Raw genomic sequence first — 21,708 nt, forward strand, 5'->3', positions numbered from 1 at the left:
TAGAGTTGTTTCCAAAACTGTGTTACAGAAACTCGAGGCAAAAGGGATAGAGAAAAGGACACCAGAGAAGAGCGAGAGTCTGAACATGACCACAGGGATGACAGAGAACCACGAGACAGCCGGGACCGGAGAGACACTAGAGACCGCAGGGAACTTAGAGACTCCAGAGACATGCGGGACTCCAGAGAGATGAGGGATTATAGCAGAGATGCCAAGGAGAGCCGTGATCCCAGAGATTCCCGGTCAGCTCGGGATGTCCATGACTACAGGGACCGTGAGGCTCGGGATGCTCATGCTCGAGATGTTCGGGATGCTCGGGATGCTAGGGACGCTCGGGATATTCGGGATGTCCGTGATGTGCGGGATGTCCGTGATGTCCGAGATGTCCGAGATGCTCGAGATGCTCGCGATGTCCGGGATGTCCGAGATGCTCGAGATGTCCGGGATGTCCGGGATGTCCGGGATGTTCGGGATGTCCGGGATGTCCGAGATGCTCGCGATGTCCGGGATGTTCGGGATGGTCATCGAAAGGAGGATGTATACCAGGAAGAAGCCCGCAGTTATGGCAGAAACCACCTGAGAGAAGAGAGTTCTAGAGTTGAACTAAGGAATGACTCTAGAAATGAGTCTCGAAGTGAAATTAGAAACGATCGGATGGGCAGAAGTAGGGGGAGAGGTCCAGAACTGCCTGAAAAAGGTAAGGTTTTTGTCATGTTAGCGAACCATATCTCGAATAGACTTGAATTGGAAGTGTTGAATAGCTAAGGTTTTTTTCTTTATATATGTTTCAAATGCTATCCCGAAAGTTCCCTATATTTTCCCTCCGCCCTGCTCCCCTACCCACCCACTCCCGCTTCTTTTCTAAATACATTACTACTTATATTTATTGTTAGCATTTAGGAGAATAATGTGATTTCAGTTGAATTCCATATTGGAATTACTAACTTAAGCAGAAGAACCTAAGGGGAGTTGGGTAAGTCCTGCCCACTGTACTTAGTGATGCAGAGTGCTATGAAAATTGTCTTCAGATAGTTTGGGTTCTCTGACCAATGTAGTTTTTGCTTGCTTGTTTTTATGTTTTTCTAACAGTGTTCATAACATTTTAGAGTATAAATAAATAAATAAATAAAACTTTATACTGTCTTGAGGAAAGATTATGACTGACAAGCTTGTTACATAAAGTTTATCTGTTAACTATTTTTTGAACTTCCTTTGTATAGGAAGTCGAGGAACAAGAGGTTCCCAAATGGATAGCCACAGTAGTGGCAGCAACTACCATGACAGCTGGGAAACTCGCAGTAGCTATCCTGAAAGAGACAGATACCCTGAGAGAGACACTCGGGATCAAGCCAGGGATTCTTCCTTTGAGAGAAGGCATGGAGAAAGAGACCGTCGAGATAACAGAGAACGAGGTTTGTCAAATAGAGATATATCCTTTAGTGCTTAACAGCTAGGGAATTGTTCTTTAAATTGATACCAAGTCATATTTAACATGAAATACAGTTTAGGATCCATACTTGGTAACATATTTGAAGCTATTCATTTAATCTTTGTGTGGTGTAGGATTGTGTCATTAGCTACCAGCACCTAATAAAAACATCTGAAGTGGGGTTGTCCTATTGCATGTGGTAGGTAGCTCCTTAAAGAATGTGGGCTATTGTGTACCTTTACCTGGCAAACCCCTGCAGTTGAAGGACCTGGCTACTCGATGAATAGCTCTTACAGTCATTTTACAGCGTGTCAGAGATCAGCTCAAGAAGTGGAAAAAAAAGAAGTCAGGAAAAGAGAGGGAAATTGAGAAAGCAGGGCAAGTGTGTTGATAGGTCTGCAGTGTGTCCAGAAAATCAAGATGTTCATATTCTATCCTGAGAGTCTGTACTTGCTATAGCTAATTTATTTTGTATATCTCAAGTAGAAATTTCCTGATAATCTATTAAATGATCTTATAAATTGGTATTGAAGCTGGATTACTAGAAAGTACATAAGGATTAGATGCAGAATAGAGTCTCTTTGATACTATCTACTGACTTTAGAGTTTTTATTAAACATCATGAAAAGGTATTTATACAAAGGTGTAAAGGTAAGAGAAGCAGCTAGCTTTGCAAGATGATAAGTTCTATTGAGAACAAAGAATAGGTACAAATTCCCAAAGATGGGTAGTACTTTACCATGTCCTAGGGTATGAAAGAAACTGGTGTGGCTATAGTTTGATGAGCAAGGAAGACGGAGAGAGGTTAAGAGTGGATATAGGCTCTGGTGTACCTTGTCTCACTTTAATACAGGCAGACAGCTGAGATGGGATGATTGCCAGGACTGTGTAAAATTCTGTTAACCAAAGTAACAGTTCTGTGGAATATCATGAAGACTCCCTTAAGTAGAGAGGTCAGCTTGCCGGAAGGAACACTGAGAAAGAGTATAGAATGGTCTGGTGGCATAGGCAGCCATGTAGGCCTGAGAGACTCATCTGCTCCCAGGTAGCAGACAGGGCAGTTACGAGGCTGGAGTGTGGCCTCCTGTAAAGGCAGCCGGAGCAGAGACTAAAGAGGGCCTGTAGCACAGACTGTGAACAACCTAGGTCAGACTTCATTGCTTCCCACTGCCTACAAGTAGCTGCTTCTAAGCATGCCGATCTGAGCTTCTATGAGAAACATACTATGCATCTGGCTGGGAAACTGAAGGCAAAGCTACCGACCCTTAGACTGTTGATGACGTCATCCTCTGACAGACTGAGGAAGTTCTGGCAACTATAGAGACGGGGGCTGGAAAGCAAAGAAGTGTTAGAGTGAAATCACTGTGCCTATGTACAACGGGATTGGGAAGAACATGAAAGCACACCTCTGAAGAATACAATTTTGGGGAGAGATCAGAAGGAAGACAGTTTGGCATGTTACTGTAGCATTTATAGATCCTTTATATTTTCCTTTAAGATGGAAAGTTTTGGGATTATAAAGGTTTCATTTGCCCGTAAAATGACTGGAGTCCAGCTCCTGGTACTACTGCACCAGAGATTACTGATAAATTACCAAATTGGTTTTTTGTTTTGTTTTTTCAGCTTATTTCATAATGGTGATTTTGGTTATAACTACTAAACCAGAAATTCCCCCAACATAGATCTGCTGCAAAAAAGTTATGATACAATACATGCATAAAAAGTTGTAATGGGTTTCAGCAAGAGTAACAAAGACTGAGAAGGACAGACGTTTGGTTCCAATAGGTTTGGTTAACTGGCAGAGTTACCAGAATCACTTTCACACCACTGGGACTGCTAAGTTTTTGCAGAAGGAGCAGTAAAGACTCAGTAGGATTTCACTGTGTTTGAGCTTTAAACTTGTATGAACTTTTGAAAGGGGCTGTAAACGCTGAAGGAATTTAAGAGAGTCTTGTCTTTTTTTTTTTTTTCCAATCAGGGATAAGGCAAATTCAAGTTACTGTGTTGAACCTAGAAATATTCTAATACTATCTGCTTGACAGACATTGTTGTCGCCAGCCTGTTGAGCATACTGTCCCATGGTTTATTGAGCACCAACAGTAACCATGGTTATGTAGCTTGAGAGTGGGCTGCAGAGTACTGTGTCCTTGGTCCCATGGCTATGTGGTGAGAAGAGCCTGTGCCATTCACTCCCCAGGGCCCAGGTTGGATCCAGACTAGTTTCCTGTTGAGCAGATGTATCCAGTTTCTCTAAGAGACTTGTATGAGGATTGGAGGAGGGAAGTACTTAAGAGGCAATACATCAGTTATTTTAAATCATATGTCATTTTGTAGATTTAATAATTTTAATGTTTTTGTTCATCAGTGCCCCAAATTCTAGCTTATTAAGAATTACTATTGCAGCTGTAAGTTTTAAAGATTAGTTTGTTCTTTATTTTCTCACATTATAGCTGTGTTTTGGTGTGTGTATATTTGGGGCTGAAATTAGAGCTGTGACTATAAGGGAAATGTTTTCCTCCAGCTCCTATGTTCTACACCTCCTGCTGCCCCTATCCTTTGCCACCAGTGTTCTCAGGTCCTGCTGGGGGGACAGAGAAGATAAGAGGTGAAGGGTAGAGTTGGCAGGATTGAAGCAGAATTGAGGTAGTGGGCTGCAGGCAGAGTAGCAAGAATGTAGGATAAAATCAAGGATAGATTGGTACAGGATGGATGTTTATGGGAAGCAGAAAGCAAGATAGCTAGAGGGCAAATGAGCATCACCTTTAAGAAAGTAGTTTTTAAAGGTTCAGACTGTACATGCAGTACTTGATCTATACTTTGTTGCTACTGATACTCTATACTCAGATAAAATTTAAGACTTACGTATAGGATATCTGACAAATCAATCACTGACAAACTTGATTTTTATTGTAGATCAAAGACCAAGCTCACCTATTCGCCATCAGGGAAGGAGTGAGGAGCTTGAGCGAGATGAAAGAAGAGAGGAACGAAGAATAGACAGAGTGGATGAGAGACGAGATGATAGGGTCAGGGACAGAGATAGGGATCGAGAGCGAGAAAGGGAGAGGGAGCGGGAGCGGGAACGAGAGCGGGAGCGAGAAAAGGAAAGAGAAAGAGAACTAGAAAGAGAGAGAGCTAGAGAGCGGGAGAGAGAGAGAGAGAAAGAGAGGGAGAGGGAGCGAGAACGAGAGAGAGATCAGAGAGATCGTGACCATGATCGAGAGCGAGAAAGAGAGAGGGAGCGAGAGAGGGAAAAAGAACGGGAGCGAGAGCGAGAAGAGAGAGAGAGGGAGAGAGAGAGGGAACGGGAACGGGAGAGAGAGAGGGAACGGGAGCGGGAGAGAGAGAGGGAACGGGAGCGGGAGAGAGAGAGGGCCAGAGAAAGAGAAAAAGAACGAGAACGGCAAAGAGAGTGGGAAGATAAAGACAAGGGACGCGATGACCGGAGGGAGAAGCGCGAGGATATTCACGTTCGAGAGGACAGGATCCCCAGAGACAGCCACGAGGAGAGGAAGTCCAAGTAAGGAGGGTGGGGCCTCAGTTCTGAAGAGTGTGCCCGCTGTGTGAGTTTGGTGCTTGCCTGTACTGCCGAGTCACTTCATGGGTGTGCATAGATACACCGTACATACATTTATTTGATGAGTGTGCCAGGCTGTGGTGACACATGGTTTTAATCCTAGCACTCATGGGCAGAGGCAGGTGGATCTCTGTGAGTTCAGGGCAGCCTGAGCTGCATAGAGAAACCCTGTCTCAAACAAACAAACAAAAAAGAATAATGAATGCAAACCTCAGATATTGTAGGCAAATGGACATTTCTCTTGAATTTTGTCTCCTAAGACTAAGATTTTTAAGTCTTTATCTGTTATATGGTTCCATGATTTGATTAATATTTTTCATGTATCTATTGTCTAACAGTAGCAAGTTTTTCTGATTTTTTTTTTTTGTATCTAACCCACCTAAAAATTGAACCTAGAAATTTAAAAATGATGCTAACCAAACAAGTTACATGGGACTAATAAATACCTTCATATTTTCATTGCTTGTTCTTCTCAGTGCCCTGAACTTACCTACAACTTTTTAGGAAAACATTGTTTTATGTAGTTTTACTGAGTTACCATAGTGTTTGTTTTATCATTCTAATTTCAGGTTTTCTTAAAAGAAATTAAAATGGTTCATATGGTCATATGAGTGACCCTGTTCCTATGGTCACTCGTCTCTGTAAGGAACTGTTACTCTTTCTCACCTTTTTATCTTGGTATCTAGAAACAGTGTTAACTCTTAAAACTTTAGAATTTAATGGGGAAAAAAAGGTCAGAATTTAATGAGCATATAAGAGCACACTAGAATAATTTACACGGGGTGTTTAAGCCACTAAGTTGAAGTTTAGTTATAAAAACAAATATGTAAGCACATGAATTATCTTTTGTTGTTGTTGTTTGCCATTAAGCAAGTGACTTAGTTCTTAGTTCTTTGACAATGAAAGGGATTTTTATAATGTACCCAGTGTGCCCACATGCTGCTAGATTGATCACATAACTAGTTTAGCTCGCTTTAGTTATATAAGAAGGGCTTTTACTTTTCTCTCAATTTCAGACAGGAGAACTTTGGTTTGGGGGCTGTAAAGAACTTAATCAGGTTGCATGGAGTTAATGTGGCTGTAGGCCACCTTTGAACTCCTTATGTAACTCTAGAGGCTTTGATCCCTCTTCTCAGCATGAGGCATATAAAATTGGCCAGGTGTATTACAGAAGACATTATTGTATTGATTTCTCTGCTGTATGTTCCCAGCTTGGAGCATTTAGATCTGGCAAGTTTCCCATGAGTGTTTCATGTGTGTAAAGAGGAATGTCCCTGTGGAGTTTTAACTCACAGATGTATGTTTTAGCAAATAAAGTAAAGAAACTTTATTAAAAGCCCAGATGTCCTTTCTGAGTATCGCTCTGACAGCGTTACTTTCTGTAATTGTATGTTCTACTTATGTGAAGTAGCACTGGTCAAAAGCAGAGTACAGAAGTCTTTTTTTTTTTCCCCATGTGGAACATTATAACTTCTGTTTGTCCGAATTTAGGAAACGCTATAGAAACGAAGGGAGTCCCAGCCCCCGGCAGTCCCCCAAGCGCCGGCGGGAGCATTCTCCTGACAGTGACACCTACCACAGTGGGGATGACAAAAGTGAGTAGTCATATTCTGTCTGTGCATGCTCGTTGTGGCCACGAGCCAGGCTTCGTAGATTGCTCTTGTTCTGTGCTGCTAAGAGTTTCCTTATGTGATGCAGTGCGTTAGGAATACTGTTTTTACACCAGGCCACTATCTTTCCTAATATTGGTGGTTAGAGATGTGTTTTTATTTTTACTGCCATTTTGAAATGAAAACTGAGTTTGAAGTTTGAATGTGATGTGTTCTATTTACTGACCTAATGAAGCTGTGACTACTTTTATGTTTCTGTATAGATGAAAAACATAGACTCTTGAGCCAGGTTGTACGGCCACAGGAATCTCGTTCTCTCAGCCCATCCCACCTCACAGAAGATAGGCAAGGTAGATGGAAAGAAGAGGATCGTAAATCAGAAAGAAAGGAGAGTTCCAGGCGATACGAAGAGCAAGAACTCAAAGAGAAGCTTTCTTGTGGCGACAGGCAAAGGGAGCAGGCCGAAAGCGTGGACAGCTCGAGAGTGCGTGCCCAAGACCTCCTCAGCCATCGCCAGGCTGAAGACCGCGACCGTGATGGGTCCGATCGAGCCCACGATGAAAAGAAAAAAGCAAAGGCTCCGAAGAAACCTGTAAAGAAAAAGAAGGAGGAGGATGTTGGAATAGAGAGGGGCAGCCTTGAGACACATGAGGAGAGTCAGGTATTTTCACCAAAAAAAGGACAGAAGAAGAAAAACATTGAAAAAAAGCGTAAAAGATCCAAGGGTGATTCTGATGTTTCTGACGAAGAGGCAGCCCCGCAGAATAAGAAGAAGAGAGGGCCTCGCACACCCCCTTTGGCCATCAAGGAGGAGCTGGTTGACATTTCCACTGACAAGGATGGTATCCTCGAGGATCCACTGAAGAAAGAAGACACAGCCTTTAGTGACTGGTCTGATGAGGATGTGCCTGACCGCACAGAGGGTATGGAAGCCGAGCACACTGCAGCCACTGCCACTCCTGGGAGCACCCCTTCCCCTCTGTCTTCTCTTCTCCCTCCTCCACCCCCTGTGGCTGCTGCCAGTACTGCTGCCACTGCTCTTGCCTCCTCAGCTGTTTCTGCTACCACCTCTGCCACCTCTTCAAGCTCTGCTGCCACCTCCAATACCAATGGCAGTGAAGACTCACATAGAAAGTGCCACAGGGCACGAGGGGAGAAGGTAGAGGTGTCCCATGTGACCCTAGAAGACACACCACATCGCAAGCTGGTGGATCAAAAAAGAAGCAGCAGCCTCGGAAGCAATCGAAGTCACCGCAGCCACACCTCTGGTCGCCTACGCTCCCCATCTAATGATTCTGCTCATCGAAGTGGGGATGACCAGAGTAGTCGGAAGAGAGTGCTCCATAGTGGCTCCAGGGATAGAGAAAAAACAAAAAGCCTAGAAATCACAGGAGAAAGAAAATCTAGGATTGATCAGTTAAAGCGTGGAGAACCCAGTCGAAGTACTTCTTCAGGTAATGAATTGAGTTGATCCTGTTTTTCTCTTAGGAAGAAACGAGTGCAGTGGGTCTTCATGGTGTGTTGCTGATCAGGCTTGTGTGTTTTAACTATCTTTCTCTCCGCCGCCTGCATTTTTAACTATAGAAATTATGATAGGGAAGGAGTTAAAGACTAGAAAAATCAGCTGTATTAGTGCCTAGGCTTGTGTGTGTGTTACAGATGCTTTGGTCAGTAGTGAAAATAGTTAAGGACAGTTGAGAAAACATTTTAATTAGCTCTGTAATTGAGAAGTAAATTTTTCCTTAAAGTGAGTTTGGATGTGTGAGATTACAGATGTAGAAATATAAAGTATATAAACAGAACATGTAGAAACTAGAAAAGTTATAAATTGTGAGGGACTATAAGATAAACATTCTGCTCCTGTTTCTGTGTTAACTTGACACATGTGCACTCGCTGCAGATCGCCAGGATTCCAGAAGCCATAGCTCAAGAAGAAGCTCTCCTGAGTCGGATCGGCAAGTTCACTCAAGGTCTGGGTCGTTTGACAGTAGAGACCGACTTCAAGAGCGAGACAGGTATGAGCATGACAGAGAGCGGGAGAGGGACCGGAGAGATCCCAGACAGCGGGAATGGGATCGAGAAGCGGACAAAGAATGGCCTCGGACCAGAGACCGAGACAGGCTTCGGGAACGAGACAGAGACCGGGACAGAAGGAGAGACTTGGACAGAGAAAGAGAGAGACTGATCGCTGACCCCATGGAAAGGGACAGAGAACGAGAGAGAACTTTTGAGACATCTCAGCTGGAATCTGGGAAACGAAGCGAAGTCAAATTAGAGAGTGAACATGAGAGAGATCTGGAAGGCAGCTCCCGGGACACCGTGGCCTTGGACAAAGAAAGGATGGACAGAGACCTGGGCTCTGTGCAGGGATTTGAAGATGTGAGTAAAGCTGAGAGAACAGAGAGTCTGGAAGGTGAGGGCGCCGCTCTTCTGTTGTCTTTCCCCGTTCCTTCTCCAGTTTTCTGTTAAAGTCATCCATGAATGAATAGGTGAATTGACTGTGCTCTGTGACAGTGCAAGGAGATGAGGTGGGGGAGCCTGTGAGAGTAAAGGTGTGTTCATCTCAGTGGTCTTGTCCAGGCAGCTTTCTCAGAGAGCTTAATGAGGTAGGGAAGTAATGATTAAGGCAGGAGGTAGGGAGCAGAGCTCCACAACATTCACTTCCATCGCTGCCTTTGAAAAGTTGACATAAAGGTCACTTAGTTGCATTACTTATGCCCTGTAATAACATCACATCTTATTCTTCCATGTTGAAAATGATCAGCTTAGCATGATGGCTCCCACCTGCAGAGCTGTCTCCAGGAAGGAAGGCTGAGGCCCGAGTGTCAGGTTCCCGTCAGCAGTCAGTCTGGTCTATAAAGCAAGAAGACCTTGTCTCAACATGTGACAATCGAAGTGAAGCATTAAATAGCCATTAGTGATCCCTGCTTGCTAGGGCAGTAGAATAAGAACCTCACTCCCAAACCTCTTGAATGGCAGATAGACTGAAGAAGCCTGCTCTTCAGTTAGAGTACTGAGCCACATCAGGCACGTGACCCAGGCAGAGGCAGCCTTCCGACCATGGAACGTAGTCCCCACAGGGTCTCTCACTACCTTTCACTCCTACTGCGTCAGACAAACTGACTCACTGTAGGGGTGAGGGATAGTGACTTTAGTCAAAAAAAAGTTATTACAACCAGTTCAGTTTGTTAGAGTTAATTCAATTCAGTTATGTAGGAAATCTAAACTTCCTTTAAAACCATGACTCAATATCTGATGTTATTTATGCTCAAAACTGAGGTGAAATGTAATAAGAAAGCTAAGGTAGAAATGTCCTTAAGTCGTCTGTGTGTGTGTGTGTGTGTGTGTGTGTGTGTGTGTGTGTTTAAAACAGGTGTTACTGAGCTAACTAATCAGAATACCAAGAGATGTAAACAGTCAACTTTTTAAATTAGTATATTTTACTGTAAGTCATATAAGTCAAATGCTGTCATATAGCTGTTTAAAAATAAAACATCATTGTTTATGAATTCATGCCCAGGCCACAGACAGACAAACTGACTCTGGCATGTCTGCTCTCTCATCCTTCTTCAGCCTCCTTTTCCCTTTGTCATCTCTTTCTCACTCTAACAAACAAACATAATGTTTTACTTGCCTTCTGGAGCTTTCTCTGCTAAATGCAGCTGCTCTTTGAGCTCCACTGTGCTGTATCTGTGAGCAACCCTGCACTGTATCAGAATGGCTTTCCCATGGTTTTCTCCTGTTGATGAATTCCATCCTTTGTCATCAGGACTCTGTCATGACACACCATGCTGTTCATGCTTAGCCTGTGTATGCACTCTCCACCTAATATTTCTTGGTGAACTATATGTACCTCAGGTTAACAGGAGATGGCTTCTGAGAATTCTTTGGAAATTCTGCCTCTGGACTCTCCAATTTTACTGTCCGGATTTACGTCATTGTTCTGACATAGCCTTTCATTTCAGCTTAGCAGATTATAAGGTTTTGTTTTGTTTGGGGTTCTTTATTTGATTGTTTTGTTTTGCTGTATAATAGCATTGGCCTGTATAGTAAAATTTAGAACAGTGGATTGTTACATTTGTTGGTTGTATAACTGTTTTTCCATTTAAGAAACATCTAAGTTCCCATCACATTACATTCTCATCTCAATTTGGAGTATAAGTAGCATCGGGTCGCAAGTTATGGTTCTAATGAAAGTGCAGCCTTGGGATGTAATTGAATATAATTGAACTAGTCATTATAATAGGTCTTTTAGGACTGGAGTCACTGTCTTCATCCTGAATATATCATTTGTTTACTGTGACCACAGATAAAATGCATAAATATTTAGAAATGAATCGTTTGCTGTATCACGTAAATATTTTACTCAGCTGTGGTAGGAAAAAGTGAGGGAGATAAACTTGTGTGTACATTTATTTTTAGAAATTTATTAGTATAATAATATTAGAATTGTTAGCTTTGGAAATGAATTGATGGAGAATAATCAGTAAACCATTGTTGGGGGAGGAGGCTCTGCTGTGGAAGAGGTTCAGGGGGCCACCCACGGTGGTGCAGCTCTCTTGAGGTATTACACATGGTGGCATGAGCTTTTCAGTGATGCACATGCCTGAGACTCCTCAGTGCTTCCATGGGCCACTCAGCTGAGAACAGCACCAGGGCCAGCATCTGCTGCTGCACCCAGCAACCAGGTCTGATGATCTAGTTACCAGCACTGCAGCCGCTGTACCTGTGACCTGTGCTTCAGGGCACACGCTGTGGCTCTCCACGATGGAGGTGTTGGGAGTGGTCAGAATGCCTTTTACCATATGCCAGAGGCTCAGAGCCAAGCTGGTGCAGGAGCACTCTGGGAGTCATTGATTTTAGAGCTAGGGTATGCCCGGAACTAGGGTAACAAAGTGGATTCATCTAATCAAGATTTTCAATCTGAAAAAATCAAAAGTCGGTTCTGAAGACCAACCTAGTTAAAACATAGCATAAAAATGTTGAGAAGGTATCAAATCCTAGGCTACACTTTTCTTGTTAGGAACAGCTTCATTACTCAGCATGGCCAAAGAAGGACTTTTATGCAAGTCCACTAAGGTGTCCTGCAGTGGCCTCACAAGCCAGCATATGTTGCTATTACTGAGAATAATAGAGTACATAAAGGAATTTTCTTTTGAAAAGTAGAAAAACTATTAGAATTATTAGAACTACTTTATAGCCTCAAACTTTTTATGCTGCAGATGAATACCCATGAGCCTGTTGTTACAGTTTGAAAACAAGGGTTATAGATCCATAAAATATGTAGCTTAGAAATAATTAAGCATATTTATAGTTTGGGGACTGGGTTTACAACTAACTCAGCAGGAAATAAAAGCTTAGCCAGGGAATAGCCGGGGAAAGTCGATAAAATAACAAAATAGATTTATACTACTGATGGCAACAAGACACTTTGGTAGTAGATTACAGCATTCTTCCAAAAATTTTATTCAGTAAGGAAAACATTGAGACAGAAGTGGAATGGAGAGGTAGTAGAAATTAAATGCATTTTCACATCTGTGCTCAAAGTTAAAAAGCTCATATAATGAGCTAATTATCATAGACTAAGATTTGAGCTTATACTGTAGTTTAAAATAGGTTTGCAAGTTTTTAAAATGAGTTTATTTGGGTAAAAAATTACTATAGCCTTTAGGAGTTAGATTTTCTTATGTTCAGGTGTTATTATTGAAAATAACAGACAAAAGGAAGACATGGAGTAGGAGGGAGCGTGTGGAGGAAGAGCTCCAGCAGAAGGAAGGGGAACAAGGGAGGCAGGGTGAAGTGGCACAATCGAGTGTGCACATATGGATGAGCTGTCAGTTTAGCGACCTACTCAACATTATTTCTAATACTTTTAATTGTGGCCTCATAGCACGTTTGTATATTGCTGCTATATTGTTAATATTAAGAATGTGACTAGTAAGAATTTTCAGGTTAATGTATCAAGTGTTTGACTAAGCAATGTAGGTTTCTGGTTAAATCAAACAAACAAAAAAAAAAAACAAACTTTTTTATGGCTTATCATTATGCCCAGTGCCTTTTAATTCCACTTTTAGTTTTTATAACTCCCTTTTGGTTTTTATTTATTTATTTTTGACATGAACTTCCTTTGTCTGTTTAGCAGGAGATGACGACTCCAAGTTAGATGATGCACATTCGTTAGGATCTGGTGCTGGGGAAGGATATGAGCCCATCAGTGATGACGAGCTGGATGAAATTCTGGCAGGGGATGCAGAAAAGAGAGAGGACCAGCAGGAAGAAGAGAAGATGCCAGGTAACGCACTGCAGAGCTCAGAAGTGCAGTGTGGGGGGAATGCGTGCTTGGTTCTGTTCTGCCGTAAGAGGTGGTAAGGGGCACTTAGCTCTTCCCATTAAAAGAATGGTACAGTGTGTGCGTCTGTATTCTTAATTGGCACTCCCTGTGGAAGCGTGTCCTAGGGAAGAGCAGAATTGTAAGAGTTCTTTTCCAGAGTTTCAGATTCACATTATCTCACCCAGAACCTCAGCACATCCCAGCTGCTTGCCAGTGTCCACCATGGCAGGTATGCGATGCAAGACTTCACAACTGTGGTGGGCTCAGTCAACTTTTTAAACAACTTTCAAAAATAGACGTAGCTGAAGTTTGTTTGAACACAGCTGATATAGTTCCTTTTCTGAAATGTGTCCATTCCATGACTGTTGTCCTTACCTTGCTGCCTGTGTACATTGCCTGGCTCACTGGAGTGAGTGCTGGGACGCAACACTCCTGACTGTTTATTTTAGTGTTTGAGACAGGATCTCATGTAGTCACTCCAAGCTGACTTCAAACCCCCTGTATAATTGACAGTGACTGCTCACTCTCCTGCCTGCACCTTCCCAAGCCCCAGGTTATAGGCATTGCCTGTTGTTTTGTTTTCTTGTTGTTCTTACAATAAGGAGTTACTTGACTTGGTCTGGATCTGTATAATATTCTTATTTCATTTGACCTTTTATTTCCTAACTTATAGATGTAATTTGTCACACCTCTTCAGTAGCTTGTCTGCTATGTGTGACTAGTCACTGTGTTACCCTTTTACATTCAATCACTTACCTTTTTGTTGGCTGAGCATGTGTGGCACTCAGAGAGACAGCTTTTCCTAGGCAGTTCTCTGTCTTCCATGTGGGTTCCAAGAATCAGGCTGAAGCTGGCAGCTCTGACTGCAGGCACCTTTACCTGATGAGCCATCTCGGCAGCCTCAGACAGCCATTTCTTAGTATAAAATAAAGTCCTGTTCTTCCATTCTTTAACTGTTTTACAGATCCATTAGATGTAATAGATGTGGACTGGTCTGGACTAATGCCAAAGCACCCGAAAGAACCGAGAGAGCCTGGGGCTGCACTCTTAAAGTTCACGCCTGGAGCTGTTCTGCTACGCGTTGGGATTTCTAAAAAGTTGGCTGGTTCTGAGCTCTTTACCAAAGTTAAAGAAACATGTCAACAACTTGTAGAAAAACCCAAAGGTAACTTTCCTTTGCCTTCACTGTGTAACATGCTGTAATTGTTAGTGTGGTCTTGGGAAGGGTTCCGTTTGGTTGTCTTGCAGAACTTGTGCTCCAGGAACAGTTTTAAGGAGTTATTGATATTATTTCTTAAGTTCAAGGAAAGCTTAATTCTGACAAAAATGTTCTTGAAGGATGGAGGTTTGTCTCAGTGACTGAGTGTAAGCAGGAGGCATTAGCCTCAATTGCAGCACCACAGAAAAGAGAAAATTGCTTTTTAACACAGAAGTTCAGGTGTCAGAATACACAGCTTTGCCCAGGGCTAAACAAAGCAGTTCATGATGTTGGTAGTTTTTTTTTTTTTTTTTCTAAGCAAATAATGGATGACTTCACAACCTTTTCACCTGGTAACAAGCAGAGGAATGTGCCCAAGTGCAAAGTCTAAGTTAAGCCTTTAATAGAATGGTTTAGCTTGGTGGGTAGGGTCGCTGATCCAGAGAACACCCTGCTTGTCACCTAGTCTCCATCTGTTCCTGTGAGTTGTAGTTGGAGTGCTTACACCACCAAGGTCTTTGGACTGCAGTGAAGAGCAGCGTAGTTACTACAGGTAGGACACTGTGAACAGTGCCTGGAACAGAGGAGTGTTATGCTTTGACTGTCAGTCAGAAAGGATTTCACCTTATTGCAACAACTTTTAGCAAAACTGAATCTTTTAAAGTATGGATATATGGGTGGTTTTGTTCTGATGGTTTTCTGTAGCTTACTAAAACTTTTATCAACAAGAGGCTGGGCAGATGCTTAAATCAGGGGAGGGAGAAAAGTGAAGGCACCATTACTTACTACGTTTGTTTTGGTTTTGTTTTGGGCGGGGGTTGTTTTAAAAGTGTCACGAGCCTATGTCCTTTCTCCTAGTCCCATAATCAGTTACATTTCTTATTAAGACTACTAATATTATAATTGTGAACACTTTGTAACCTGAAAAATGATCTGAAGGTTCTTACCACATTCTTTTCACTTTGGTTAGATCTATGGCCTTGGGAAAAACCTCCTCTAACCCCTGTTTTTCTGTCTACTTTATCCCATCCTAATTTTTTAATAAAAATTTCTGTGTGTGTACATGCACACATGCATCTATCTGTCTGTCTATGTGTCAGTGTGTGTGTCAAGCTAAGTGTTTTCTCTTTCCCTTACATAGTTTGATCGAAAACCATGTTATTGTGTCTTAACACATTGTCCCATGTGTCTGAGGCGTCTGGCTAACACCTAGCTGTGCTCACAGCAGAGGTTCCAGAGGCCACTGTCTCTGCTGTGACTGTGTTTGAATCTTGCTGTAGAGCTGTCCTGAGATGTAGGACTGTAAGTGGGATGGATTTACTGCTAGGCCAGACCCTGAGCTTGACTTAAACGCTCTTGCTTGACCTTTCTCCCAAGTCAGTGGACTCGTTCTCCCTCTCAAGTCTGCTTTTGGCACATCTTAAATTTAAAATAACATCACACTATTGTTCTTATTAAGATGAACAAGGTACCTGTGTGTTGAAGGTCTGTTCATGGGGGACCATTGCTGCTTGCCTTGTCAACTCTGATTTAGTAAATGAGAGGTTCTTGGAGTATTCAGTTAAGTCAATGGTGACACTTGGCTATTAGGGAAACTTAACATATGCTTGTTTTGATTGAAAGATGCAGACAGCCTTTTCGAACATGAACTAGGGGCTCTCAACATGGCTGCTTTACTTCGAAAAGAAGAGCGAGCAAGTCTTCTTAGTGACCTGGGACCGTGTTGTAAAGCATTATGTTTCAGACGGGACTCTGCAATCCGGAAGCAGCTTGTGAAGAACGAAAAGGTACCGCGCAGTGGTTGGTAGGAATAGTATATTTTTCATCTTAACTGTTCTGTGAATTTGCTTTCCTCATCTCCCAGGCACGTACAGGAAGACCTCACATGAGTGGTTGTTGTGAATAATTGTCATTCCAAACTTCATGCACAAAAGTCGATTCATTCTGTGAGCTGTTTTGCCTGGGAGCAAGGCTTCTTAAAATAGGCAGACTGTATGTCAGCGTGTGTCAGTATTTACTATAGAGTAATAAAGCAGACTGTATGTCAGAGCGTGTGTCAGTATTTACTACAAAGTAATGGAGGTGATTAAACATCAGAAAAGGATCTCATAAGATGTTGGGAGAGGCTTGGGGTTTTTAAAGTTGGAAACTGGGTCTGTAGGTGAGTGTGGAGGACATGTGACAAAAGAAACTGGCCAGTAACGTTAGAAAGTGCTAAGATCCTACAGGAGTCCGCAGGAAAACATTGATTCTCTTCCTATTAAATTTCTATTAAAAAAAAAAGAGAGATTTGAGGAGATTAAATTTATAAAACAGGGGCTGGTGAGATGGCTCAGTGGGTAAGAGCACCCGACTGCTCTTCCGAAGGTCTAGAGTTCAAATCCCAGCAACCACATGGTGGCTCACAACCATCCGTAACAAGATCTGGCGCCCTCTTCTGGAGTGTCTGAGGACAGCTACAGTGTACTTACATATAATAAATAAATAAATCTTTTAAAAAAATTATAAAACAAAAGATATAAACCCTCTCTAAAGATTAAAATGAACACTGATAGGAGCGATGGGAAACTTTTTAGAAAGTCAAGTCTATGTGGCAAGAGAGCTGGCTCAGTGGTTAAGAGCACTTACTGCTTTCCCAGAGGGCTGGGGCTCAGTTCCCAGCATCGTGTTGGGTGACTCACAACCACCTACATCACTCTAACTCCAGGGGAGTACCCTATTCTGGCTTCTGTGTGTTCCCTCTCCCTCTCCATCTCTCCCCTTCCATTCTCCTTCTCCCTCTGTTTGTTTCCCGCCTTCTCTTCCTTCCTCCCTTCTTCCCTCTCTGTCTCTGTCTCTATCGCACTGTCTCCTCCTTCTCCTCCCCCCTCCTTCTGTCTGTCTCTATCTGTCACTCTTTCTCCTCTGTCTATCTTATCTTTCCCACATAAAGTCCTGATTGAAAATGGCTTTTGAACACTACAATAGTCATTTTCCTTTGCTATTCCTGTTCTACATGTCCTTAATATCTCATTCTGCTGCCTAGGTGCTATCTCTCCTGGTAGCCTTTCTCAACTCAGCATTTCCCTTGAGTATTACCATCCCCCATCTCTAAGCATGTATGTATAGCAATAGTCACCATTATCCTATTATTATTTCAGTTTTAATTACATTTGCATCATATTATGGCTGATTCTAATAAGGAGTGCCAATATCTTCAGGATTCTGACCACTTTGTGTAAAATATATTTTATGATACTTCTTGGTTCCTCCCTAATATACTGTTGTGTCCCTCAGACACAATAGCGACTCAAAAGCCCTGAACAATCTCAACAAGAATTGTTTAGAGCCTTATATCTTATAATTCAGAGTACAGATAATTAATGGACCATATGACACATTGTGACATTTAATGATTCATTACGAATGGCTTAATTGATCCATCTGCAGAAGGAATTGTGAGTGCTCAGATTTCTCAGTGTTAAGGACATCAGCAGTAGGTGGACCTGGTGAACTCTTCTGTAGCCTGTGAGCTCTGCTCAGGGGGAGGAGGAGGGTCTTGAGCTTGAGACCAGCCTGGGTTACAAATAACAGCACACGCTGAGAGACAGGACAGAACTGGAAAACAGTTTTAAATGCTCAGAAACCCCATGAAGAATACTGGGATTAAATTTTATGTCACTACAAAAGAGAAGAATAGAACAGGGATATTTCCTGGGATAAGAGATAGATTTTTCTTCAGTGACAAAAAGTAGAAAAACTACTAACCACATATTTGACATTATCACTTTATAGGAGAATTACTTTGAAGTGTTTAAGTATAAAGCACCATAGGAAAAATAAGGAAAGATAACACGTAGCTATTGTAAATGAGTTTTAAAATCATTTTATCATTATAACATATAATATACAGCAAATAAAAGGAAGGAAATAATAGCAGATTAACAAAATTAGAGATAGAAGGACATTAGAAAAATACATAGTGAAACCAAAAGCTGTTTTTTATTTGTTTGTATGTTTGGTTTTTCAAGAAATTAATAGTCTACTAACTAAACTAAGAAAGAAAACACAAATGAGCAGTAATGAGGAAAGTTGAGATGACACTACGAATGCCATGGTGACAGGAGAGTAGTGAGGTCCAGTGTGGCTCCGTAATAGAGGGCTCGCCTGGTGAGCCCAAGGCCCTGGGTTCAGTCCTCAGCACTGAGCACCAAAATAAAAGAAGAAAAGAAAAAGGTTGCGTTAAAGTTTAGTAGCAACGAATAGACGGAGTCCTCAAACGACCAAATCTGTATAAGAAGGAATAGAAGACTTGAGTTTAGATCCTTCTAAAAATGAAATTTCCACCCTGGACATTCATGCTTGCAAATCTGCTAAGTATTAAAACAAAAGAAAAGAAGAAAACCAAGATAAGAACCAATCAAACACGGGTGCAGCACAGTGTTTCCTTCCCAGCATATGCCACAGCTCCAGCATCGCAAGTACTCCTCGAAAACCGCTGCTCACCCCGCTCGTGCCTGCCGACAGTCATAAAGAGCCTACAGAATGGAATGAGTCCTGTGCCACAATCAAATATGGGTTCCCCAGGAATGAAGACTGGCCAGTGTTCTAAAATCATTCACTGTGACTAAACAGAGAAAAAAAAAATACATGATCATATCATGCAATTATTGTTCTCCCTAGAAACTCGTCTACAGATTTAACAAAATTCTGATAAAAATCCAACCAAGATTTTTGTACTCTTTGTAGAGATAGACAAGCTGATTCTAGAGTTTATGTGACATCTCAACATATCATTTTTACACACACACATACACACATGAATAAATAAATGGGAGAATTTATTAATTTCAAGATACTGTGAAATATACTATTAGAATAATGTGGTATAGATAAAAGAATAGAATTTCAGTCAAATGAAAGTAAGCCAATTGCACAAGTAGACAGAAATGTAGCGCCGGGCGTGGTGGCGCACGCCTTTAATCCCAGCACTCGGGAGGCAGAGGCAGGCGGATTTCTGAGTTCGAGGCCAGCCTGGTCTACAGAGTGAGTTTCAGGACAGCCAGGGCTACACAGAGAAACCCTGTCTCGAAAAACAAACAAAAAAAAAAAAGAAATGTAGCCAGTTAAGAGGGACAGGAGAGTATAAAATAGTTTCAATTTTTAAAATTAATTTTTGTTATGAAATATTTCATAAATTGAGACACTGGTTTAAAAAAAGGAAAACACAAACATTGGGAGACAGTACTTAATGAATACACTTCTTAAATACCCCAAATATATGCAGATATCCTCAAGAACTAACAATTAAAAATAATAGAAAATTTTTCAAAATGGTGAAATATTTAAACAGACATCAAGCCAATGTGGATAGCCATTAAGCACATGAATAGATGTGTCTCATCACTAGCCATTATGGAGTATAAATTAAGGCTGCAGTGAAATCCTATTCATTACCTATATCAGTTGCCAAAAAGAATTAACCAGCTACAACTTGATCACACTCTTCCCCAAACTGAATCCACCTCCCGTGTTCTTCCTCAGCAGAAAATGAACTGTAGCACAATTGAACATGGGTAATACCTGTCAACAGAACACACTACTGCCGTCTTGTGCAACATGCAGTCCTTTCAAAGGCGTTATGTTGAATACGGAACTAACATCCGTGGTTACGGAAGACATCAGTGGTTGCCAGGATTAGGGTTGAGAATATGAAGTAAATGCTTCATTGAGTAAAGACTCTGCCTGTCTACCCTGATTGTCGCCATGTTTGCATGAGTCTGTATGTGTATTAGACCTCATAGGATTGTACATAAAATGTTACTTTATTCAGTCCTGTGGCCCAAGTGCTGAGAGACTAATAAGGAGGGAAGAGTGTTTGACTTATGCGGGAAGAATGAGGAAAAAGAGATCCTTTCCTCAGAATTTGCAGTTTGTCGGGTAAAAGCAAGATTGAATATAGGTGTCCCTCGGCACGGTGGACACGGCTGTGTCCCGCGGGAGAAGCAGAGACTCAGCACACGCTGCCTCCTCTCTGTTCTGGTTCTATTTTCTCCTCAGAGGTGCAGACTAAATGCAGTTAAGGACTTGTTGGGAACTGTTTAGGAACCCCACCTTAGTAGGAGCTCAACAGGGTGCCCACTGAAGCTTGCTTGCTGATCCTGAACAGAATCCTAGTGTTGCTTCAACATGTGGAGTTAAAGTCATAGTCAGTGCTCAGCTGACATCGGGGTTGGGTGGAGGTGCCCTGCCTTGCTTTCCCACTGTCACCCAGCAATGTACAGCTTGTTGCTTTTGTTTCTTCCGAACAGGGAACTGTGAAGCAGGCGTACACAAACACTCCGATGGTAGACAATGAGCTGCTTCGGCTAAGTCTTCGGTTATTTAAGAAGAAGACCACCTGCCATGCCCCTGGACAGGAAAAGACTGAAGATGGGAAATTAGCACCGTGCAGTATCCAGCAGGAGCTGTGTGTGTCCTAGGTGAAGACTGAGGACGGCCCTTTTGCTCCATCTTCCCAGTAGTGCATAATCTTTCTTGAAGTTCTTTGGTTTGAAGACATTGCTAACTACAGAGACAGAAGAGTCACCAGCCACATCAGCAGTGAAAAACTTCAATCTTCAGAGACACCAGCTTTGGTTCATTTAAGATTTTCCATTAATTTTTATACAGTAATTGACACTCAGGCAAAATAATGTGAAAATGTCTAGATTTAGTAATTTCGTCTGTGTTTTCATTAAAATGGAAGATTTTAAGAAACCAGGTCACCCCTGCTCTTCCAGCCTGTGAATACTTCCTGTAAAATAAAAGCACTGATTTTCATTCTGGATCATCACACAGAAACCGACCTTAGTCAGAAAGGAGTGCTGCTAGAAGCTGCTGCACAGGCTGCAGGGCCATGTACAGAGCTCTGAGGAGCGCCAGCCTAGTAAGCATGCTGGGAGGCCGTCTCCACTACAGGAAGCCCAGGTGGTTTGGGTTTTTTCTTTTGAAATTTCTAAAATAAATGACTCCATGGGATTTTTTTTTACACGTGTACATTGCTACATTATATATTGGAAGTCTTTGGACCTTTGAGTGGGGTTTAATTGTTCATTATCAGAGACTGTGTGCTATTTTATTTTTAATAAATGTATGTTCCCTTTTCCTGTTGTAGATTTTCCTTGCTCTTTATTCATCAGACTCCAGACACCTAGAAACATGTATTACCAGCGTTATAGTTTCATTCTTCATATATTTTCCTGCTTGTGTAGTTAGCACTGGACACTTGCATACGTGTAAGGACACTGGAGGGCGTACTTCATATCCAGCTCGCAATTCTGGAGGCAAACCTGTGACCAGGGTGAAAATCCTGCCACCTGAGCTCAGTTCTGAGCTGCCTCCGTCCATCCTGTGCTACGCAAAGTTTACTTCTTTAAGTTTCAGAATAGTTTGTTCTTGTGTGTGTTTCGCTCAGGAAGCAAACTCTCCGGAGGACTTGGGATAGACAGTAAGCTGAAGAATTTGGGCAGACAGTGGTGCTGAGGTGCTAATAGAGAAGATGTTCTAACTTGCTCCTGGCTTTTCGTGGGGCTCCGTTAAAGC

The 21,708-nt window shown here is 42.1% G+C and overlaps 1 protein-coding gene across 4 annotated transcripts in view; it reads left to right on the top strand.

Annotated features, from left to right (window-relative positions):
* Zc3h13 (zinc finger CCCH-type containing 13) overlaps positions 1–21,276 on the top strand; it is a 60,609-nt gene extending 39,333 nt beyond the window's left edge. For 2 of the 4 annotated variants that reach the window (XM_021181995.3, XM_021181996.3), the window contains exons 10-19: positions 29–697; positions 1,221–1,412; positions 4,343–4,949; positions 6,498–6,601; positions 6,880–8,070; positions 8,517–9,029; positions 12,756–12,908; positions 13,912–14,112; positions 15,769–15,932; positions 20,436–21,276. In XM_021181995.3, coding sequence (XP_021037654.1) covers positions 29–697; positions 1,221–1,412; positions 4,343–4,949; positions 6,498–6,601; positions 6,880–8,070; positions 8,517–9,029; positions 12,756–12,908; positions 13,912–14,112; positions 15,769–15,932; positions 20,436–20,606 — 3,965 coding nt within the window. In that variant the 3' untranslated portion in view covers positions 20,607–21,276. Of the gene's footprint in view, positions 1–28; positions 698–1,220; positions 1,413–3,950; positions 4,035–4,342; positions 4,950–6,497; positions 6,602–6,879; positions 8,071–8,516; positions 9,030–12,755; positions 12,909–13,911; positions 14,113–15,768; positions 15,933–20,435 lie in introns of all 4 variants that reach the window. The other 2 variants (XM_085828779.1, XM_021181997.3) reach the window with 2 other exon arrangements.
* The last annotated feature ends 432 nt before the right edge of the window (positions 21,277–21,708 follow it).

The sequence above is a fragment of the Mus caroli genome, unplaced genomic scaffold (assembly GCF_978045245.1).
Source record: "Mus caroli unplaced genomic scaffold, Mus_caroli_1 scaffold_12, whole genome shotgun sequence".
Lineage (NCBI taxonomy): Eukaryota > Metazoa > Chordata > Mammalia > Rodentia > Muridae > Mus > Mus caroli.